Genomic DNA, 25,206 nt, shown 5'->3' on the forward strand with positions numbered 1-25,206 from the left:
CCCGGCTGCGCACAGACCTGGCTGCCCGGTGGCCTTCCCACCCCCGCCACAGTGGCAGAAAGGGGTGACCTGGATGTCCCATAAGCTGCTGGGAAGCCACCCGGCTTTCAGCCCTCAGGGGCTGTGTGCCGTACCAACCTCTCCCTAATTTTACTTAGGGCTGATTTTAGAAAATGATGTATTTATTTGTGTGGTCCTGTGTAACAATCCAAAGTATGAGCAGAATGTTAGCTCTGTCATCTCCCCCAATCTTTCTGAAATATAGTAATAAAAAATAGTGGTTGGGAGAATCTCTTATTTAATATACTTGGCATGAAAATGATCTGGTTCTGATTACGTAGAAATGGCCATCCTCAAGATTTCGAGATCAGGGCATAAGCAATTTTCTAGCCCCTCTAATACGCACAGAATGCAACTGAAATTATACACACACACACATTTTTAAACATGAATATTTACTAACATAAATAAACAGTGTTTTATAACAAAAGGCACAGATTTCCAACTATAAACAATGGAAAAATATTTACAATTTGCACATACATAATCAAACAGCAAGTGCACAATTGGTCACTTCAGATCTTCTTTTCTATATTTTGAGATTTAGCTCCTTCCAAGCAAGTAATTTAATCAGTTCTGCAACGTCCAAATTTTTTTTCCACAAAAACTGCTACCAGATAAGAGAGTTTATTAAAATGAATAATTTAGCAGCACAAGTTTTCAAATGGAGACAGTGTTGCTAACTTCTTCATATTGGATAATAAAATAGGGGTAGCTCTGATCATCGTTAAAAATGACAAAAATCTGAGGCTCAAAGTAATTGTCCACACAAGAGTCATAGAGGTCGCTGGTAATGCTGCCGGGGTTCACCGGTGGAGGTCTCCTCATGGTGTGGTTGCCCACCGTGTACCTCCCCGTCAGTACTTTCGCCAGGAACATGTAATGAACTCCTTTGGGTGACCTTTTGGAAAAGTTATGGGAATAGCTTGCTTTTCTGGCAAAGTAGCTGCCCTGTCCAAACATGGTGGCATGCTTCCCACAGACGCGCGGGTCGAAGTTGTGCTTGCAGATTCCATCCACCACGTCCTGGGAGGTGCCATGGAACAAATGCCTTTCGTTCATTATCCTGTCAAGCCCCGTCATTTTTTTTGACATATATTCCTTTTTCCTGGAATAGAAAACGGAAAGTGAAGATGAGTATTCGTTGCAGATCTGCAAGGGAAAAGCAGTTTTCACTACAGCTCTTAAAGTATCAGTATTACCCTCTGGAATAGTAGAGCTGCGAGAGGAGATACGAGAACATTTCCATATGGCTAGCAGAGTGGGTCTTCCACTTTCAAATAAAGCTTTTGTGTGAAATCAGTATTTTTGAAAGGACCTGAGCTGATACTGCTGCAGGCAGAGCTCTGTCACCTGCACAGCAGCAAAGGCAAAGCAGCTTGAGAAGTGCCTGCTTATCTTTGCCTGCATTTCACCTTGGATGTGGAAGGAAATCTTCCTCAGGGTGAAAACAAGGGCTGTGCAAAAATTAAATCCCCCTACAGCTTCAGAAGAGGCCACAGAGAGGAATTACTGAGAGACAGGGAGGCGAAGATGCTCTAGACCAGCACGAATACTGTAAGAAAGTCAGTCTCTGCTCACACAGCCCATCCCTCGAGATTCTGCATTTCTTGGGAAGGGAGAGAGAATCCACAAACCTCACTTCCTATCAGTTCCGGAGTGGTCTCTGGGTGGTAACTTTCAGACGCAGCGTCTTTGGTGTGAGTGGGACGGACTGACTGACAGAGGAGTTCATCTTTGCGCGACCACTGTAAGACCCTGGCTCGCCACGTTCTGGGGAACCACGGCACTAATGGCTCTCTTCAATACAGAGACTATTTGATGAAAACAACGCCTCCTGATTTGGCTTGGAAGTGAACTGAAAGATTTTTCAACTAGATACCCTAGATTTATTTTGAAGCTTCTGTGAAGATACATTTTACAGAAGTTACCAATAGTTTATTAAACCTCTTACATAGGAATTTTCAGGAGAAGATATTTTTCAGTATTTTTCAGATAAAGTTGTTCAACTGAAGATGCTCCTTTTCTTCAGAAAACCTGGAGTTTATGTATTCTACTTAATGATCAATTTATCCTTTGCAGCCCAAATCTCATATTTTAAGGTATTCTTCCATCATTGTAAAAGAAGGGCATGTGCATTATCTTACCTTTTGTATTTCTCCCAAAGAAACTGATTTTGCACTCTCAGAATTTTCAAAATTTTATATTTGGTCTCTGGCACAGTCTTGTGAAACAGGTTATAAATGGTTCTATAGCTTTTATCTTCCTTCAGAACAGGCACTTGGATGAAGTCCTGAGATGGATCCATACTAATCCAGGTTTCGGGGTAGAAGTTTGGAGAGGTAACAGCAGTTGGAGATAAGACATGTGAGGAAGCTGGTTCTGCTGATGGAGAGGGTACTGGAGAGTTGCCACCTAAGGTCCTAGTTGGGGAAGGAGAAAAAGTGTGCTGAAACATTCACAAACAGGAGAGTTTCTAATCGCATTTATTTCATCACCGACGTATCTTAAGCAATTGCTGCTCTTCAGTTCTGTAACAATTTACGCATCTTTCATGCTTGTTTAAAACAATCATGCTGGCTATTTCTGCTATTTTAAGAACTCCTCCAGCCATGCAGACTAGTAACAAAATCTTGACTTTCAGGGATGCCGTTCCACGTAGGGAAATCTTACAGCTTGGTGGTGTTTAAAAGCCTACTGTCGTCATTATTCACATTCTGGGATGGGGTTATAAACTGCAGACAGGCAGAACGCTACCAAATACAATTATTTTGTATGTTAGCTATAAACCATTAGTGATTTTAACATACAGAATAAGAAAAGACAAGTAATGTGGCAACATTTGACCTATTTCCTTAGAATATAAGGAGCAGAAACATATACTTTCTTGTACAGTATGAATAATGAATAACCCCAACTCATAACATTTTATAGGCAAAACTTGCAGATATTTCACTGCATTATGTAGAAGAGGAGATGCTATGTTTTCAGTACTACCCAGTGTCGGGCTGAGGAAGGCTCTCTTATTTTCATTTGCACAGGCCAGATGTAGATTTGCATTTGCAGTTGCTTATTTTCATGCGACAGAGCGGCCCCTCCTCCTGGGAATGCTGCCAGGTAAGAAGCCAGGGAGCGGTGAAGGAGGGGAGCTGCTGCCGTGGCAGGAAAGCAGCGCGGGTGCCAGAAAAAGAACAGACACCAGTAAAATCCAGTTGAGGACACCAACTGTGGTGTGGCAAGACTTTGCTCTTAATAAATACCTGCACCTCTGTGGAATTTTTCACACTCTTGAAGCTGCTAAATTTAGATAAAGAGTGTGGCATTTGTGGCTTAAGCTCACCTGCTTATAATCTGAACAAGCAAGCCTTACTCAACTGAATAATCCTCGCTTACTGGAGTTCTCTCTTACGTCAGTGAAAATACGCTCAACATGTGAAGCTTGCAGTTCAGGCTCTGGTTTTCACACTTCAAGTACACAGCTCTTCCGCTCCTGCAAGCTGATGGGGTTCCCTTTCAGTTGCAAGAATATATGGAACTATCTCAAAATTTCACCAGATGAGTATTTTACCAAAGTATTTTTATAGGCAAAGCTGCTATTGACTCCAGGAACAACCACAATGATTGCAAACAGGTAAGGAGCACTCCGAGGTAGGCAGCTCTTGTTAGAAAAGACTACGAAGTCGCTGGCTGGCTGGAAAGACACAAGGTGAAGCTTGTCTCTAAACCCCACAGACGACCTTAAATTAGATTTCATTAAATTAGAGTTTAATGAACATTAAAGTTCATGAAATTTCTCAGGTCACTTGTGTTCTGATAACATATCGCTGCCAAGGCATAAGGAGAAAACCTGTTCTGACTGGGAAATGGGGAAAGCGAATCCTTTGTGTACTCATCTTGGGCAAGCTGAGGTCTGACAACATCCAAGGCCAAATCCTGCCTCCCCACGTATACGCAACTGGATTTCACACAGGAGTGACAGGCCAACCCGAGTCCCTACGCTGCCTTTGTTCAAGAAAGTTCACTGGGGAGCAAACTCCCAAAGCTTTGCTAAAGGCAAAGCCATTTTCTCCAGTGACTCTTCAGGAATCAATCTTCTTTTGCTCAGGCACGATGCTGCCTGAAAAGCCGCGTAGTTGTGACCTCTGCAGCCAGCCAATCTGTCCTCAAGGTACCGAAACACAATCAGAGCAACTTCTGATTGTCCTTGCTCGTTAGCCTGCTCTTCTCTGCAGCGCCAACATAATTATCTAGATAAGTAAGAATTCTACTGCTATTCACATCTTACCTACAGAAACGTCAATTAAGGTTGCCTTTCAGAACGTTTAATGCTAGTGATATATGAGCCTGAAAGAACTGTGTGGGATTTTTTCTGTGTGACCCAGAAATAATTTAACGTGATTTTCTGATTGCAGGTTGAGCTTTTCAGGTCTAGGAAAAAAGTGTGTGTGGGGGGGAAGTCTATTTTTAAATTGGTACATTTGATTTGGATCAGAGAGACAGTAAACTGTACCACCACTCACACTTTCCAGAGCAGACATACTCTTCACAAAAGTGTTCACATGGCTTTCATCTGCTGTTCAAAGCTAAAAAGAGACCTCACTTTATTTGCATGGATTTGACTCCAACTCAAAATTCTTCTCACTGTTTATTAATAGTTTAACAGAAACCCAGAAGATGGATTTTTTCTAATGATTATTAAAATAGCGGTCCGCAATATTGCAGTGTGCATTTAATATTTTTTTTCCTTCTAAAGTCAATGGGTAAAAAATATTACTGTAGAACCTCATTCGCTCACACTTGGACTGGAAGACCAAGCACAGATTAACAGTAAGTTATGGATTAATGAGTAAGACATCAAACACAATAAAAATGCTGCAATCCTTCGGTGTACTTTGTTCATTTCTTCTGACTACTGTACATTATTTGTAAGCATTTATTACACAAGGGAAGGCATTAAAAAGTCAACATTTGTCAACCACTATCGCCCACTTCCCACAGTTTCTATTCAAGCATTCTTTCCCAATTTTATAACAGATTTAAGCAGGTAGTGGGGGAACTAAAAAATCTCAGGCAGCATTGTGTGATGAGTGGAGGCAAACACTGACTTCTTAAGGACAGCTCCCATAAATATTTAAAATATTCTTTTGTTCTTTGCTAAGAATTAGTGGATTTTTAAGTAAGCATTACAAGGTCTTTAGGTAAAGAAAATAAAGAATGAGGTTACTGCAGAACAACAGAAATTTCAGAGCTTAGTTTATAGATTTGGTAGCTGGCATGAATAGTTACGGTCAAGTCCTCATGAGTGTAGAACCCTCAAGGGTCCACTAAAAAATTAGTGGGAATTGCGTTATTTTAGCAGATCTCAAAATTATAGACTTACACTGTAGTAAAGTAGTCACTGGTAGCAAAACATCAGGAGAATACCCGAAATACTTATTTTTCATTAAGATGATAATCAGAATTGCTATAACCAGAAAGTCCACGCTTGGTCTTTTTACCTGCATCCTCCCAGTATCTCTTTAAGAATTTTGGGTTTCCTTCCTGTAAAACCGTATCTAAAAATGTTTCTAGCCACCACGTGTTTTGAGGCTCGGACCAAATTCACGTTCACCTCGCAACTAGATGCAGCAACAACTCTGCAACTAATGAGCACCCTAGCCCTGCCGCGGCAGTTGAAGCTCCTTTGATTGGCCCAGCATGCCAAGCTGCCAGTCAGACTAATGACTTCCACCCCTTTGCCAACAGGACAATATGTTCCTAACTACTGAACTCTGACAATTATGCTTCCAGCTGTGCTGGTGAGATCACAAAAATGGCATTTTTATGAGTTGTAATCAAAAATCACTACAATGCAACACCTTCCTTGCTCTGCCTTTGATGGGCGAGCGTGTTCGCCCCCAGTTGAGATGGCAATAAAAACAAGGCATGCTTTAATTGTGCTTGGCAATTATACACTATTTTTGAATGCTCATTTTTATGGGACCTAGAACTGATAGCCTGGCAATCACCACAGCCGGTGAGATGCTGAAAGCTGGACAATACTTTGGCAAACCTGAAGTACATCTGTGCTGCTGATGTTCTGCGATCCACAAGGTACATTATAACCTTTAAGCAACAAACAGAGCCTAGCTGTAAGGAGTTCCTCAGATAATATTTATCTTGAAAAGTGGCAAGCGAGAGCTGCCAACATGACTAAGATTTTTTATTATTCCGATTTTTCTACCCAGTGATGCCTGTTTCCTTGTCACAACTTAAGGAATACAATTCTCAGGGACAGAACAACATGACGAACAAATGCAAAGTTTCGATTTTGCTGGAATACGTACTGTAAAAATGGCATCAGCACAATGCATGAGCGAAGAAGGGGTCTCCTCTTGATTTCTCTTCTGAAACACGCATTTTGCTGGAATCCATCTTTGATGTTTAAGATATACTGATTATGCCAGGTAACAAACCGAACCTCTTTCAGACCCCGGCAGCTGGCTTCTTCTATCAATCTTACAACAGGCTGTTTCAAGGAAGTTAAGAAAACAAAAACATGCACATGATAAATTACATGTTCAAAAATTAACATTTTTGCCAGAGACCTCAAAGAATCCCTCCCTCTACACCCTTCCCCTCTCCTCTCTTTCCCCTGCTCTGAGGCACAAGTACGTTTAGATCGCTGAAAAATGTTCCGTTACCTGTTTGCAAGATCTGCCAGCAAGGCAGGTTTTGCAACTTTCCTGCGTAGTTGGTGCCGATGCTATCATATTTTTACATATCAAATGTTATTCCCAATATCTGACCTAACCCTCCCTTGCCACAACTTACTTTTTGTCTTTGCCCACTGAATGTGAAAAGCAGAAGTCTGCTGTAGAATAATCTCTTATATATTAATATATTCTCATCTTTTTTTTTTCTTTTCTACGCTAGAGAAACCCAATTATTTCAACTTCTCCTCCCAGGTCAAACACCCTAAAATTCTTGTTATTTGTGGTGCCTTCTTCCAGACTCTCTCCAGTTCTTGCAATTCTTTTCATTTGCAAAGCCCCAAACTGTATACAGTGCTCCGCCTTAAGCTTCCTACCGTGCTTATAAAGTCAGCATGACACATGAAAAAGATGAACGTGATCTAGTTTACACTGGTGGAGGTATTTCTGGTACTGCCAAAATTGTAAGACACTGATGAGGTTTTATTCAAAATATGATGTACAGCTCTGGCCAGCCAAAGATGAGCTCTTAACTACCGCAGGTATTTAAAAGGCTTACCGGAGAGCTTACTTGAATGAACAGAAGTATTCTGGTTTTGTCTAGCACAATCCTGTTTGACAGTGGGTATGACTTTTGTGCCTTAACTGGGGTTACAGGGTTGGAAGAGAGAAGGCCCATTTAAAACCTGATATGGAAACCTGTGGCTGTGAAAGACCAAAGGGCAGCGGTGACACTAGAACGAGTGTGCATAAACCATCGGTGAACAGATTCAACGTAGACATTTAGGAAAAGGCCGCCAAGGAGCAGGGGCTGGCAGCAGTGCGCAGTGCAGCCTACGCGACAGCACAGGGCTGGATCCAGAGACTGGAGGCTCGCGTCCTGCGCTGCGACGCCTTTGGGGACAGGTAAATAAACTAAAAACTGAAAAGCTAAATGGCAGTGGCATTAAGGTTACAGAAAGCTGTCCCCTCTGTCCTAGAACCAGCTTTCTAGGGATTAGAAAGGACCTTCTTGGTACTGACGTGGGCCAGTTTGGTCCGATATTTGACAATTTGGTCAGCCTCTGTGTCTCCGATGTTTTCAGGGATAATTCAAGGTGCAGTCCAGCAGAGCAGAGTTCTCCTTTTATTGCTTTTTCAGTTCAACACTGACCTTTTGATTATCTTTCTCAACAATAACCCTAAGTAACTGTCCTGAACGTTTGAAGAGGAAACAGACTGAAAATGTATATATAGTTTATAGTATATACTGTACACAGAGTTTTGCGTTATAACCCAAAAGCAGGATTCTGGAACATGTTAAATACCTCAGAGTATTCTCTCCAGCCAAAGTGGTCCCTGCAGAAGTACTTCCAGACCGTGTAGTAGTTGGAGCTGGAGCTGGGGCAGGAAGGTGTGGACAGCCGCCGCATTTGGTCGAACTCAACAGTTTCATATAATTTCATAACATTCAAATCCACCCAAAACTCATGTCCCCTGGAAAGAACAAGAAAACCAATGAATTCTCACCTTTTGTCATCCATTTTAAAAAGATCATTCAGAGATAACAAAGCAGACAGTCAGAACTACAGGTGGCATAGTCCTCCGCAGGGACACCCTCGGTCCGGCTGTGCCCAGGTCCTACAGCCCTGTGACCATCAGGGTGTCCCGCGAGTTTGAAGCGGGCACAACACAGGAGCAAGCGCGAAGAGCTGCGAGGGCAAAGGAACTCTTCAACAGTTTCCGTGGACAGTGGTGGAAAAAACATGGTCTTCAGTACGGAAAGACAAAAACTCAAACCCAGCAGTCTTCCTCGTCCAGTGGTATTTATTCAGCACGCATGAATTGTACCAAAATCCACATACATATCCTTGACATTTGGAGCATACTAAGTAAATACATCACACAACCATATTTGATGAAGCAGCCACATACTATTCAAAAGGTTATTCTTGTGAAAGTTAGTGCTTCAGGGAAGAAAAGAAAATGTAAATGGCTCCAGATGAGGAGCATCTGCTGCCAATCCACCAGAGTTCGAGTATCTTTCATCACGTGCAGCAGAAGAGAACTAGCACAATATGAAAAGGAAACGTGATTTCACAATTATGGAGCCTACACTCAGGAATACTGCTTTTTTTCGAGTAGCTATATTGCTGCTACAAAAATCAACGCTAATATGGCATTTCACGTAAAGTGACTGGCGCTTTCAAAAGGACCTAACAACATCAGGGGGCCACAGATTAAGAACCAGAGTATACTCTTTATCTAAAAGAGAAAATAAAAGTGCAGTTCCTCTACACTTTACAAAGCCATGTTTAATAGTGACTGTGGAATGGCTCAGCAAACAGTTTCTAATGCTGTTTCATTAGTGTCAAGAGAGAGACATCAAATTAAAGAAAATTCTCAAGTAAAGCATGGAGTTCTAAAGCTCTGCTGACCATTAGACAATCACTGGTTTATTAGCAATCAAGAACTTAAGAAATTCATAGAAATGGAAAGAAATCACAGTAATATTAATTCCCTACAAAAGTAACTTTTTTAGAACTGGGATTAACATATTTCCAAAATAATGCTGTTTACATAATTAGTTTTCTACTTTCATGATCTCTTTACAAATTGTCAGCTTACTGCTATTCATTAACAGTTACTAACCTTTGGCAACTGGAAATGCAGCTTTTGAGACTATATAAAATACTGTCTTTGAATTCTTAACAGTAAACATAAATCAAGCCGATACTTGAAATCTACAGTTTATTTTTAAAACTTGGCACATTAATAGCATAGACATCGAAGTACTGTATCTGAAATTTGCCACATCAAGTGACAGCTATTCTAAACATCTATATGGTTTTATGGATACTGATTTGCTTGGGAATGGCTGCAACTTTGCTACTTATTTCACACTCTTACTGGTACAGTAGCTGAAGAGTTTTATTATACTACTTTCACAGAAAACTACTGAAGAGTTCCCACTTCAAAAAATTATGATCAGCAGGAATGATCCTGCATTTCTCAACAGGAGGTACAGGTGCATAGCTGTTCTTAGTGTTTATCATCATCAATTAATTGCATTTGGGTCTGTGAAGTGCTAAGGCTAGTTTGAAGTATTAAGCGCTTTCCTGACATAGACGAGAAGCCAATGTGTCTGCTCCTACGGGCTCACAATCAGGGGACCTGATCCACTGCTGTTTGGGCAAATTTAGATAGCTCTCTTTGTTTTCAATTAAGTGTTCATATAGACTTAAAGAAAAGATACAGAATAGTCCCAAAAATCAAATCAAACTCCATGAGCTACTTTTAAAATTCTTTAGACACAAAAATCATTCTTTTTGCAACTCCCCCAGCACCCCCAGACCGATGCCCAACCAGCGCGGGTTTTGTCCCCCTCATTTCAGGGACAACTCACCCAGGGCGGCTGCCCCTGCCAGAGCAGACCTGCCTGCGGAGGGAACGGCTCCGGCCAGCTTTCTTCCCCTTTACGCCGAGAACTGACTACCTACAAGGAACATCTTGCCAGTTCCCTGCACACGGTTCTCTAGAAACTGTCACAGAACCACACTAATTAAGATGAAAATTTTGTCAAGACGACACTATCACACCCAATCCGTGGAAGGTTTAACAGCGTGTTCCCTACTTGCGTCAGCGGCGCACCAAATCACTACGGTTAGAGTATGAGTACAGGAGGGAAACAGCTATTCTGTGTAGGAGGTGTATTTTAATAACCCGTGCCTTCCCACCCAAGCTGCAGCCCACCGCGAGAAGCTGGATATACTAATTAAGGCTGACCTCCCCCAGCCCACCGCATCAGCGGCTGCTGCACGGGCGGCTCACAAAAAGGCAGGTAACAATAGCTCAAGGCAAACGTCAGATGCAAGTGATACAAGACAGATCTAGTCAGAAGGAAAACCAGCACTAAGCGAAACAAATGACCAGTAGAAAGGGACTGAAAGTAAACATAAGGCTTAAAAAAATACACACGCTTTCTGGAGTGAAAAAACTAGTAACAGATCACCCCACCTTCCTGGTATGTAGTCATTTTGTTCCACAACAACAAGCTACAATCTACTTTATTTGAAAACAAAGTGTGAAATCATGAGGAAATCATCTCTCTGAAATACCAGCTGTGTTATTATTTATAGTATTTGCAGGCAGCGCCATAAGCATGATTTTTTGAGTGAATTTCTTCATGAATGTATTTTTAATGCTGCTTTAGGGACATTTGCTTTTTCTTATCAAAACGTAGTCTTACCATTCTGAATTTCAGTGCCTAATAAAGCTGTCATTTTTGAGAAAAGCGCATTTAGTGATTGATGCTGTTTATATTATCCGTTTGGAGTGAGGAGTTGGACGCACTGTTCCAGGGTGATGTTGCACCTACAAATCCAAGTCCTGAATCAAGACCCCCAGACACTGTGCTGCGTATTATATGAAACAAATACCCAAAAAGATATTTCTCAATACAAAACCTCACAATTCGAGCATTCATTCTCACTTCAATCTCTTTTCAACTCAAACACCATAACACGGTGCTCCCTACTCCAAAGATCTATGACCTCCAAGAAAGTGCAAAGAAATGGAAAACCTTTTCTTCATGAGAAAATTATTTTATTTTAAAGGTAGTAAAACCCAGAGGATTATTTAATTTTACTATAACTTCACATGTTGCATGTGTTATAGTTACAACCGATAATGAAAAAATGCTCGCAGTAGTTCTATGCTAATGCAGTGCAAAGTAAAGAGAATCCGAAAATCAACATACACTCTAAACACGATAAAGATTATCCACTAGCATGGTGAAAGTCTTTTAAAAGTAATCACATACTGGCTAATACCCTAAAAAGATAATGGTCTGTAAAATTTTGAAGACTGGAAAACAAATTCCACAGGCCCTTGAAACATGGCTGGCTTCCGATACGTGACTTAGGTATTTCTAATACGGGCTTAACTGTGTTAAAATCCAGTCTCCAACAGACACACATAGCTCTGTAGCAGAGCAAGGAGAATCAAAGTAATGCAACGGGAGGGACCCTGTGGAAGGCAAAACACTTTCCGAGATGAAGGCAGTATGAGACTGCTTTTCCTCCTGCTTTTATTGCAGAGCAAGCAGATCTTCAGGACGAACTCCCAGACCTCCGGGTTGACAGTGCATACGCAAAGAAGGGTATTTGTGTGCAGACGTGTTCTAGCTGCAGAACAGGGGGGAACTGTAAGGTTTTTACATGGCTTTCTTCTAGAAGTGCTGTAACAATATGAAAGCTTCACACACAATTCCAAATTGCGGTAAGTTTTCTCCTACAACAAACAAAATCTGTGCACAGCTAAGTGTGCAGCTACAGATCTCATAAGAAGCTGTTTAAGATTTATAAGGCTGACAGCTAATGACAGCTTACAGGCGAAATAGCTTCTCTGAAAGCTAAACATTTTTCTGCAAAACCTGTATAGAATGTGCCAAATTATTTCTCAGTACTGAAAAATGTAACGATTGTCTGCTGTTTGGAATTTTTTACATTTTTGTAGCCCGCTGTTTCTGCCTTTTCTTTATCAGATCCCCCTCCCCTGTAAGCAAACCGAGAAGGACAGGATGGCCGTTGCTCATTGACTCACGCTGACAATTGGCTGCAACAAGAACCCAGGCAGCGAGCACCGAAACAGCTGATTACCACCCCTTCAAACGTTCTTCTTGAAAGTCTGTGTACGACACAACACATTGAGTGTTCTTGTTTTCCCTTTCCTAAACAGAACCGCTCAGTCTGTCTGACTGAAAAGGTCACAGCGCTTCTGAGCAACCCACCGTTCGCAGCTCTCAAAGCTCCCGCACACCGAGCCTGGCTTTCAGCTCGTTGAATACAAACCATCACTCTGCAACTAAAGATGGGGACACCGACTACCTGGGTTTACCTCAAGTTTCCCTCAGAATAAGAGCTGCAGTTCAGAACCCAAAAAAGCTCTCTCTAACGATTTCTTGAAGAAAGAACATGGTTGAGATACTTCTTGGTGTGGTATCTTCAACCCATTTCCCTTAGCTGCGAATAGGGAAAGGTTCAGCAGTTTCAGGGTGCAACATAGCAGAATTTTCCTGAAACTCAAACTTCTGTTAAATTAGGGATGCTTTAAAAATGGTATTTTTATTGTCCAAGTTGGTAAAGTGTTTAGAATGCTACTTCCCATTAATTTTAATGGAAAATTAAGAGACAAAAATATATAAACACCTTAAAATCTACACAACAGTTGGGTTTTTTTCCCTCAAACTTTAACTAAAAACTTTTAAACTCCACACGTTTTCTACCTAACAATAAACCATGCAGAATAACACTGCATCATTGTATACAGCTGAAAATTTTCGACAAATGCATTTATTTAAGTGACTGCATCTGAAAAATACACTACATGCCCAAAAGCCTACCTGATTTTTTTTTCCTAATTATAACATTGGGAATAAGGAAAAATACTCTTTTGCAAAAAACCTTGACTCGCATAAAATATATATTATTCCAATGCTCATTTACATTCTTTAACAGTGTATTTCTCTATTCAGAAGTATTAACTTTTCCAAATTACAACATTTACTGGCTTTTAAGCTCTGAAATCCTAAAATATATTTAGCAAAGTTGTTTAATAATAGCTCTTCAGTTAAAGCACTTCCTCTGTATATTAAAAAGCCTATTACTACTTACATAATGCAAAGCCATGAAAAAAAATGAATTGTGATTACAGCAAGTGATTGCGTGATTACATTCCTGGCTTCAGCTTTAAGACACCAGTGATGAAAGCAAATGTGACAACTGTACTTCTCAACTGCTCGAGGCCTAAATATAGGCGAAAGACCCCAAATTTAGGGTTCAAGAACAGTATGAATGCGAGATGCTCAAAGCTACATCTGAAATGTTCTTTAGCATAATATCACTTTATCTTCAGTACATATAATGATTTACTGCTTCTGAGGTGCAGCGTACGCTATCTAAAGTAAAGGGTATACTCCGTCACGTATAGATTATGGAGAACATATAGATTGGGAGAGGGAAAAACCAACGATAAACCAGCAAGGCACACATTGCCTTGTTCTGTGCCCCGAAGGGAGCGTGAGAGGAGGCGTAACGCAGCACGGGCACGTGGCTGCACTGCTAACTGCACCCCCGGGAGATGCTCACGTACGATGGCGATGAAACGGTGGGTGCTATGACGACGACAGAGGCAGAACACAGACACACAAACCCAGGAATTACAATCTTGTGAAACAGACCCATCCCACCCCCTCCTCTGCACCGCCTCCAAAGGACGAGCTCTGTCAGCGGGGTCCGTCGCTCTTTACACTTTTCTAGGGCAGTTTGTGTTAAGGAAAAGGGGAGTTTTGTAGCTAACACGATAAAAAAAATCTAGCGTTGTTACTCATGGACTTTGAAGTCTCTACCTGGAAATATCAGTCTGGAGAAGAGCAGGGAGGAGATGATGAAGGCTGCAGGTTGTCAGAGGTTTGGGAAAGCAGGACGTGTATTCAAATACCTTGGTGGGGCAAGTGTTACTCCCACTGCCTCTTTTCATCACGCAGCAGGAACAGCCTTCAGTACAGCTTGAAACCATTAATAAAAACAACGCTTTTTCTACACAAAAATTTATTGAACCTCTCTGCAAACACCACAAAACTTTGCCTCATCTTGCTTCTGAGGTAGAAAATTACTATCCCCATTTTTCCCGGGAAAGACAGATGCAGAGAGAGACTAAGGCAGACTCCAAAGTCCCACAGAGAATCTGTAACAGAGGTGGGAACAGAGATTTCTTACGAACTTCTCTTCACCGTCTAACCAAATAAAGGTCTCTATTTATAAAATAAAGCAGTTCAGTGGAATTATTTGCACTGAAAGAATGAGCATATCGAACTCTCTGAAGACTACAGAACACAACCCCAAATTCGGTGCTGTACAACAGCACAGTTCAAAATAAAATTCCACAAGTGCTCTCAATAGCAGAACCTGGTTCCCCGAATAAGTTACACTTTCTCTGTACCCTAACTATGCAAAAATAACACAAAGACAATCTCTTCAGGACACTGAACGGAGGAGGTACCTCGACTAGCAAGTTACAACATTGAAGTCTCCTGTGAGGTGAATGTCGCCTGCTAAAATAAGTATATTTGGGCTCACTCTTCCTTGTATTCTTCTGAAGAACATCAGTCTAATGTCTGAATCTTCTGTGCTCTTCCCATTCCATAGGACAAATGTTCGCTAGATGTTATGTACAAATAGATGACTAGGAGAAATATTTTTTCTAAATGCTGTGAAAATGCGTGTGATTTCGAACTCTTCTCCTAAGTTCAGCTCTATGTCATGAGTCTTACTGCAAACAGGGTTCAGAAAAAAAAGAAACCTAGCGATCAACAAAGGTCTGTACAGGAAATGAAACTCGGTTCCCATCAGAACAGCTGTGATACACAGCAAGACTGAGAGCTAACCACCACTTAGGTGATGAAACTGTTGATTTTCTCTCTATGACTAAGCCAGTTCCTCTCTGCAATAGCAACAACCTGAAAGCCGCTCAGGGGAACAAATGAGCTTAAACGATCCAAACAGGTATGAAAACCTCTTGTACTTAAGGTTGAAAGATTAGTCAAATCTAACTCAGGAACTGTAGGAGATACAAGTCAGCCATTTACGCTTTCTGGTGACGCAAAATCGGCAATATTTCATCTTATTTGTAGCAAAAAGTTGTCTGAAGTTGCAGGCTGCAGTCCAGTTTTGGGTGAGGGACCAAGTGTTTAAACTCCACAGTATGAAACTGAACTTCAAGTACATCCTCTCAATAAGACCTTTCTTTCTAAGCAGAGGTACTGGCAGTTTGAAATAGGAACGTCAGATCTTGGACAACAGCAGCCAAAATTTGCTCCCATCAAAACCAATACCGACCATAGTAAGCAAGGGCCCAGGTAACACTCATGAAGGGACATTCTTCACAATACAGCAACAAAAATGCAGCCAAATCCTAGTTATTGCTATAAGGCGTATGAAAAGAAAACAGGAACCCTCCCTCACAGAAGCAATACTTCGCACCAGGGCAAGAACAAAAACAAGCTGATAAACACGATCCCACAGTCTTGATCTTATCAGTATCTCATCATTCTCAAACTGAAGAGAGGGGCAGCAGTGACAGGGCAGGAAATTAGTTTCGTATTTGACTTCATTTGCTCCCCCATCATGTCACGCTGCTTCTCTCTGCTGGGACTGTAAGCCATGCAGGAGGTGTACAGCGAGAAAGACTCAGAAACTGAGAAAGGTGCCGCAGAAAGATCTACCTCTACACTTAAAAGGCTCCATCATCAGAGAAAAAAAAATAGTCTATCAACATAGTAGTAGCTTTACTGCTTTTCCTACATCTATTTTTTAAAGGCAGGTTTTCTTGCCTTTACACTTGGTGACTGGGGGTGCCTGAAAAGCAATCTTCTGTAATTTTCACAGTGCGAGGGTCTAGCCTGACTTGCATGTTTGTAAATCTGAAACAACTGCTGGGATACTGGTCCAGATATATATATAGCTTAGATGAAAGCCTGGCCCGAGAGCCCTTCTGGCAGGGGAAGAAGAAAAAAAAAAAAAATCCACCGAGCTCCCTCACAGACAGATACCATCTCTGGATGAGGAAGCCATTGAGGCATGACTGCTGGAAGATAAGAGGCTGTGCTGAGGAGTATGTTTGTTTTGTTCTGCTCTTCCCAAGAAACCCACTGTTGGCCATTTTTGGACATGAGGTACTGGGTTAAAATGGTCCTTTGGTGTGAACTACTGTTAAGTTCTAAAAGTCTGTAGCAATGAGGATGTCAAACGCATTCAGATCTTCCAAGGATTACTGCATGTACCATATTTCATAATTCAAATCCAAGTTGCATCTTCTATTTGCAGTAGAGGATAAACATGGATGTCCTTGCCTGAGGTAGATTGCTGGTTTCAAAGGTCTCCTACCCACACCAGATGAGGATACATTTTGCAGAGGGTTTTGTTTGTTAGCTTAAATTTTTGTATCGGCAGATGTTCTAGAGACAGCACAAGCACAGCTCTGAGTGGCAACAGAGCTGATACAGGACAGGGTTTTCACGTCACGAGAGAGGCATTTGCTTTCACAAAGCTGCAATACAAACACTTTCTAAAGCACTTAGATGGACTCTGAAGTCCCATTTTTCAAAAATGTTCTGCACAGACATGCCTGCTGCTTTTTTCTTTAGAATTCTATCCAACCTCAGGACTTAAAATACCTCTGAGACTTACGATAAATAATGAAACTGCATCAGTTTCATCAGTGCTTTACATAGGATGGACTTGTACACATACAAGTCCAACACGCACTGGTGACCACCAATTCTGGATGTTTCAGTCTCTGAATGTTCCATCCATTTATACATTTGACTACAAGTACCAAATTTTGCAATCATTCAGCTCAAATCCCTACTGATTTCAACAAATACGTGTACCAGCTAGGAAGGAACTTCACGATCACCGCCCCTGCTAAGCAAATAATTGTAACAGACTCTTTCTGTTCCTCATCCTCACCGAAACAGGCAGGCAGACAATGCTCCAACACTGTGCCTGCTGGATTACCTGTGAGCCACTCTTCTGAGCAATCTCTTTCACCAATTCTAAATCTTTGTTTCAGAAAGGACTGTTTTATTACCGTGAGTACACAGGGAACAGACTGACCTCAACCTGAAGCCAGGTGACAGCTGTTTCCAAAACTGTAATCTGTTTATTGACGTGAAACGAGAAAAGGGATATATGAGTGATTGCCGATTCCTACGGCAGCTCAGCGTAACACTTCTAACTTCCCTAGATTTGTAGAGCTAGAAGCCAATTAGTTTTATTTCATATGTAAATGATACTATAAAGTGGAGCAAACAGGAATTCATTGAAGCATACTATTATAAAGCACAAGGCAAACACTTCTAAAATCACTTCACATGCTTTTTATTTAGAGTCTCTGTCTTGCATTCCTTCTAGCAAGGAATTAAAAGAAGTTCAAAACCATTCAGCTGCATACATTCAAGACACATCACACACAAAATCGCCAGGCCCAGTGAATTTCAGCTGTTTTCTCATCTCCGGTGTTATCAATAACACATGAGTTATCTCATACGCTGTGGCAGCTGTGCAGATCAGAAAGATAACTTCCTAAATTTAACTATTCAATTGGTCAGACGGCATGCAGAACTCCTTGAACGACTGAAATGCTTCCACTGTGCTCTATATGACTTAAAAATCATATAAGCATATTCTAACAGCATCAGAGAAACAAGTTATCCCATGAACACAAGAACGAAGGAAAGCTAGTCTCCTTTACACTTATTTTTGTCCTCACCTTTCCTTCCCAGGTGCCTCCATATGCCCATTGACCACCCCACTGGAGAACACACAGTATTTACTCTGACTTCATCCAAGTACCATGCATGTATACAGAGTAATTAGTCAACTGCTCCCAGGCAGAATATGTACCTTTGGAGGTCCACCTGCTTCTCCCTGACTGGAGCCATTTCATTTTGGCCTTTCTCTTCTAGCTAGAAGGAGCCATTTCATAGAACTTACAGGAATTACGGGGGGGGGGCGGGGAAAGAAATCAAAGCAACTATGAGAAGGTGTTGCTTCACGTGAGTTGGGATATGCCGAGGTACACGTAGTGGAACAGTGGCTGCAGTTCCCATGGCACACAGGGATGTCTCTTTGCCAAGAGAAGGGGTGGAATTTTCAGCCAAAGAGGGGGAACTGATGGGTCAGGAACTGCAGAGTTGTTTTAAACAAATCCTCGTGTAATCAGTAATGATGTTGCTTATTTTGAAAAGCACCATATGCATGATTGGACAGGTGTGTGTGTGGGGGGGAAACCTGCTCAGTTCTGCAGCCAAATATTTCCCCTTACTAAAGAGCATCTTAAAATATCCCAGCTTGGGTACTCTCACGCTGGAAAGCAGTACTTGGCATTGTTCTCTCAAATACTTAGCTGCAAGCTGGAACTTCTCCAGGGCCTCTTCTCACATCTATGAAGAAAACTGAGTGCTTCTAAGTATTTTAACCTGCTTAAATTCATATTCCTCCATTTGTTTAGATAGCGTGGTATTTGGCTCTAAATACTTGATGGACTTAAGAAAGCAAAAATATAAATAATTTATGATAAAGTTTTATATTCAGTTTGAGGCCAAACTGTAATGAGTATCTGAGGCAGTCATATTACAAAGAAGTAACTAAACAAGGTTTACCACTTCTCCTGCTTTAAGATCATGTTCCCTTAGGTGAAAGACAACAACTGAACGTATATTTTACATTACCCATCTCAATAACATTAAGATGAAGAAAGATTTATATAAATAGCTACTTGAAGAACATCATATTTGAATTTAGAGCTTATTCTCTAATCGAGCCAATAGCCCAACACTTTCTTGAACAGCCCAACTTTCTGGGAGCAGCACACAATGGCAATATTACGCACGCAGACTGTAACGATTACTTACTATGCCATATAAACTGTGTTTAAAAGAAAGGAGAATAAACAACTACCACCCACTGGTTGTCAGGCTGGCTTCTGCACGGCCTTTCTTGGACATGCAAACTGCTGAACAGACATTTCCTTGCTGTATGCAATCTGTATAGATAGGCCTGTAAAGCTAGTCTGACCACAAGAGATTAATAGCTTTAGCCAAATAATGCGGTAACCATGTGAACGATGAGCTGTTCTAGCATGTTTGCGAGCCTCTCGGCAAGGTTCAACAGGCTGCTATCTGCATCTTGTTGCCAGGAGACACAACATCGCCCAGGAACATAAGGGAAGCCAGGTTGCAGTGACCACCGGTGAACTCCATGAAGAGTCACACTGAGTCCAAGCAGTCCACATCGAAAGGCTTAGCAGGTTCTTCTGATACAAGATGATGTTGCGTAAGAAGAAACTAGCGACAGTACAGAGTAAAACATTTACCCCCCACTTGAAAAACCTAATTCAAAAGCATGTGAAGTCTAAGTTTCAATGCGTATCAGATTCAGTGTTTGAAATCAGAAGCTCTAGTCTTAAAGTTTCACTCCTCGGTTCTCACTGATACTCGTCCACAAATACAAAGCTCTTCCAAGGGATGAAATACATAGAAGAGTTACAGAACTTGCCGATTTGTCATTCCATGGTAAGCGAATGTTATAAATTTACAACAGTCATCCAACCTTGCATTGGGGCATGATTTTGTAGCTGATGAAGCAAAGATCTTCATGTCGTCTTTTAAGAGCAGGGAGAAGAGTACAGGCTACAGAATTACCAGCTTGAAAGAGAATTTTGTTAGAAAATACTGCTGTTTAAAATGATTTTAGTCTCAGTAGACTACTTTTACCTGAAGAGAACAGTTAGGCAGACGCTCACCGAGTAGCCAGTTCAACTCAACAAGATGAAATCTAGTTTGTGTTCAAAGAATCTGCCTCCACTGCGGCAGCAGGGCTTCCCGCTGCCTGCAGAGCCAGCAGCAGAGCCCTGGCCCAGCACACCTGGGGTGTCTGAGATCACGCTGTTTCTCTGACTTCATCCACAGTTAACAGAACGTCACGTGTCTGGCAACGCACCCCTTCAGTTTCTTCCCGGCCGCTTCAGACAGACAGAAACTCTGTGTACCAAGAGACCAAAATACCCACCAGACTGGAAACCTGCAAAGTAAGTGTAAAGGCGGACAACGCTATTCAGCCAATTTTACAGGCTGGACATGACTCAGCAATTATGAAGCACTGTTTCTTTTAAAATTAATCATTCTTAACTCCATCATTTAGAACATGTAGATCATGTGTGTAGCAATGGATTCCGTGATACAGGCTTCAAAAAGAAAACTTTTTGCTCATTTGCACTGAGCTCAAATTTAAATTACTTGCAAGGGTTTGTCTTATTTCTACATTTGCTGTTTTGTTTTCAGAAATCATTTAAAATACTTGGGAAAAATGGAAGTTTCTCTGTTGTAAAATACAGCAAATTTTATTTGCTATGCAGTTACAAGATTTTTTTTTTTTTTAAAACAGACTGGCATATTTTTTCAAGACAATTCTATAAAATATGATTATTCCCTATTACATATAATTCTTATTTCCTACTTCACTTTCATTTTCAGTGTGGGGTATCTATATTCTGGAATTGTCTTCAGTAAAAAGGATGAATTCGTAGGCTGATGGAGCCTGAGTTTTAGTGCCTAATCCAATGTCCAGTCAGGTGAAAGTAAAGACTCACATTGACTTTAAGCATTACCTTGGGTCTCTGATGCCTAATGAGAAATCTCAGCATAGTAAATGAAAATTAAAACGTTAAAGAAGAAGGGATATACTTCTTCAAGAAGTGGAAGGAAGAAGAGGCGGGGAGAACAAATCCACAAGGACTCAGATGGCAAAGGCAGTCTGAAGTTTTTACTACGCAACTGCAGAAGCATCACTTTGAACTGACTACGACTAGAATGAGTTGCAGCAGGCTTACAGATTATGGCAGGGCAGATAAGATATGAGAAATCTGCATTGTATGTTTCCTCCAGAAAAAAAAAAAAGAGCAGCCTACACCCTGCGCTCATACAAACATGGACTATATAGATCTGATGAACTCGTAAACATCAGCACTCCCCACTACTATTCAAAATGGAACCTGCATTATAAAAGTTGAAGAAGTTTTGGGTTAGCTGTCAGGGTGCAGGATCAAGCCTAAATCGACAACATAACCAGGAAAACTTAAAGTTGTTTTCTAATTTCAGAAAATGAATAGATAAAATGCATAGAGGAGACAGTAACTTCTAATAAAAGGTTTAACATTTTTAGATGACAACTTAAATAGATGATCAGCATTTCTGAAGGTATTGCTCAGGTTGTTCATAGCGAATTAGCTGAAACATCACCATATATTAGCAACTCTATGAAATTTCCAGTCAAAGGACTTAACAGAGTACCTATCTGATTTTAGTTGCTTACAATGTAATCATGAAAACTGTGCTTGGAGTGCATAAAGTCAATCTGGATTCACAGGGACAGAAAGCAACTGCTGTATCATTCCTGTTCCAATCCCTTCAAAGGCTCATTCGTGCTGCCACTTTTTCTAATACAGAGAAAAGACTAATTAGGAATGTCAAGAACAAGTACAATGTTACACAACAGCCTCTGTCAACTCTCTCAATTTCTACAGAACTGAAGTTTTCTTATTTCACACACTTCAAGTCTTTCAGCTTCAAAGAATACTTCCCAGATGATAGACAGCAGTTTTAATAGGTGTGCAAGAATTTTCTGTTGTGGCAAACTTCTTGGATATTATTCAGGTAACATCATCACTGGGTTTATAAAACACTTGTATACAAAACATCAGGAAAAAAGAACACACATTCTGTTACATTTCTGTACCACTGCTCAGTTAAGCACCCTTGGCTTTGCTAGTAAGGGAGTAAATTCGGTTACCTACCGATATTTCACTTTGATCCTATCATTGTCAGGGTTGCAGTAGAGTCTCTCCAGATGCTCCTGGGAATCATTGGTCACACTTTGCCAACTCTGGGTCGCTGTCCTTCTCACTTGCCAATGGTAAGGCAAGACTGTGTGATGTTTGGGACAATCATTGCCATAAACACAAGTGCCCTGGAGAAAATCCACACAGATTTCTATTCCATCTTCCTGATGGGTGTGATATTGCAGCTGGTTCAAGAGCTCAAATACCAGATCAAGAGAAGCTTCTTCACTTTTATCCTGGAATATCCCAGCACTGAATTTATTGCTTGGGTTCAAATCGTATTGCATCGGACAGCTATTCTCTTGGAATAAGCCAGATGTGTAGCTTTCCAGAATCTTGTCTGGGAACAAAGGACAAGCTGCACCATCACTAGCAGTTGGGTGCAAAGGACGATCCTGGAACGATTCATTACTATTATCGGCAGCAGTTCCAGGAGTAGTTTCTGGTGAGAAGCCTTGCTCTCCTGATCGGACATCCTGCTCAGGATGCGCAGGAGAAGGATGAGCTACTGGCAGCTGACTCTGCACATCTGGAGCTGCTGGCATCAGCACAGTCACGTTGCTTTCTGGTTGGGGGCAAGAAGTACCGAGGTCCAGAGTCTTTTTCACAGCAGGTTCACATAAATCACTATGACCGCCACCTTGGCCTCGGGGCACAAAGACTCTATCCAAGGTCCCAGCTCCCAGCAAACTGGTGAAGATTGGCCGCAAAGCCCGGAGAGTTTCTGTGTCCAGTCTCTTCTGCACTTGCTGCTTCTTCTTGAAGCAAGGCTTCACTGGTGGTATCTTTTCAGACAGTCTTATCTGAGGAGGAAAGTCCTCCGAAGGAGGGCACTTCATTCCTGGGCAGTGAGCCTGCTGCACAACACACGCTGGCTTTGGTTCGGTGTCCATCAGACACAGACTTTGCTCTCTCCAAATCACTTTCAAATGTCCCAGAGCCTCACAAGAATCAATCTAGGGCAGAAAGGAAAACAAGACAGTTAATCTCTCTAATTGCTCATGGTTGACACGAACAAGATCACCCCTGGAGAGGATTTCGAGCCAGCAACAGCAAACTCCTCCCCTCTCTGTGACTGTGGGTAGCCCCTAGGCACGTAAAGCATGAAACAAGCTAAACTCAGGCTAATTAATCCCAAACACACGCTCATCGTCTTCTCACACATGAAATCTCAGAGACACTCAGGCACGCACACACAGTCCCGGGGGGGGGCAGGAAAGGGGGATGGTCTGATGCCCTCTTCCTTGTGATGCTGTTTAGTAATAAACAGCACTTTAGTTCATTATATTCCACAAAAGTGAACACTGCGTTGTTCATTTTTCTGCCTCCCTCACACACAGACCTGAAAACAGAAGCCTTAGCAGACATACAGCCCTGAATGTTCCCACCACACTTTAAACATTCATGCACCATTTCCTCTTCCACCAGATAAATGGGCAGACGTACGCATTCCCATTCCATTCATATACATCTTCCCTCATACAATCTCACACATCCACCCAGCAGCATCGTCAGAGCACTGCTGGCTTCACTTAAACGAACGGCAAACTTCCTACTGACTTCAGCAGGGGCCAGGATTTAATCCTTGGTTTTTTAGACACAGGAATTCAAGTGCTTACACCCTGTTCCTCCTGCGACGCATCTGACACCGCCAGTCTCATACATGTCCAGACACTCCCACTTCACACACAGCCATCCTCACATGCCCACACACTCTCTCACACTCTGACTCAGACGCACAGGCTGCACTCCGTCACCCTGCTGTGACACACCAAGCTCATTTGCCTCTCGCAAGGCTAGTCAACAAGAATTAAAACCGGGCAGTGAAGAAAACAAAGGGGTGCTAGTTACTCAGGAAGAGAGAAAAATTCAATTATTTGCAAGATGAAAAAATATTTTTTTCTAAAGTACAAATAAATAGTATGTCTCGTACGTCACCAGAAAGCAAGCGCTGTACCTTTTAATCAGGAATCTTGTAATATTTGATTACATTTAATTAAACCCTCTTCAATCTCCTCACACATAGCCTCAAAGCTTAGAGTGGAGCACATTAAGGATTACTTCCTGGATAAATGCATTCCAGGCAAAGTAACTTCTCACGACAAAACAAAATCCCAGAAAACAGATAAAATTTGCCAATAATTTCTTACTACTGATGATTTGCTCTGGAAGATTTCTCACTGAGTCTTCCTTATTTTGGAACATTCATTTATCAGGTTTTTGCATTACTCTGGGAAACAGCATGTCAGGATCACCAGGAAAAAGAAAAGAAGTTGTACCTCTCCAGTTTCCCCTTTTTAGATTAAATTTAAAGGAACTGGATTTGTTGCCAAACTCCAAAATTATTGGTATCTCTGTTATTCTTCCACAGACATACCAGGCAATTCTCTTTCTAAACCATCAAAGGTACCTTAAACCTTCAAGTAACTTCAGAGGTTTAAGAATCCTCAACTCCAAAAGGAATCAGATGCTTCACTTCACCGTGCCCAGGTTTAACAGCCCCTGCGATATGCAGGACGGTGTCCCAGGGTTGGAGGGGTCCTGCTGTGCTGAGGAGCTAAATAAGTGACTTCTGGTCATTTTCAGCCGTCTCTTTAATGCTACCTCAATATTGTTATTGCTCACTTGATTATCATTTAAGTTTTGCTGCTATTTTTAAAGAACTGCCTTACTGTATAGAGTTGGATCCCCCAACAACTCTAAACATAGAAAGCAGTGGGAATGAAGAGTATCAGAACTTGTTGGCATTTCTATTTCAGCATTTTAACATCCCAAACCAGTCGCTGTTATTTAGAAACAACATTAACAAGCACCAAGAGCAATGCTATATTTGCACAATGTATTTCAACAGAGGAAGATCTCTTGGTGAGAGATTTCAGTCCCTAAGCACTTAGCCGCCTCACGCGAACCACACCTCCTTTTCCTTTGCTGAAGAAAGCAAGTCTAGTGGTCCTAAAACAAGTAAGAGTTTAAAAAAAAGACAAGCAGCAGCCCCAACGCAGAACCCGACGAGAAC

At 41.5% G+C, this 25,206-nt stretch overlaps 1 protein-coding gene across 5 annotated transcripts in view; it reads right to left on the reverse strand.

Moving 5' to 3' along the window:
* Positions 1-436: 436 nt before the first annotated feature.
* The window catches only part of TIPARP (TCDD inducible poly(ADP-ribose) polymerase), a 41,340-nt gene continuing 16,570 nt past the window's right edge, over positions 437-25,206 (reverse strand). For all 5 annotated transcript variants that reach the window (XM_075157505.1, XM_075157504.1, XM_075157503.1 and 2 more), the window contains 5 exons: positions 22,146-23,146; positions 8,060-8,228; positions 6,387-6,568; positions 2,208-2,483; positions 437-1,168 (listed from right to left, as the gene is read on the reverse strand). In XM_075157505.1, coding sequence (XP_075013606.1) covers positions 721-1,168; positions 2,208-2,483; positions 6,387-6,568; positions 8,060-8,228; positions 22,146-23,083 — 2,013 coding nt within the window. In that variant the 5' untranslated portion in view covers positions 23,084-23,146 and the 3' untranslated portion in view covers positions 437-720. The remainder of the gene's footprint in view (positions 1,169-2,207; positions 2,484-6,386; positions 6,569-8,059; positions 8,229-22,145; positions 23,147-25,206) is intronic.

The sequence above is a fragment of the Calonectris borealis genome, chromosome 9, assembly GCF_964195595.1.
Source record: "Calonectris borealis chromosome 9, bCalBor7.hap1.2, whole genome shotgun sequence".
NCBI lineage: Eukaryota > Metazoa > Chordata > Aves > Procellariiformes > Procellariidae > Calonectris > Calonectris borealis.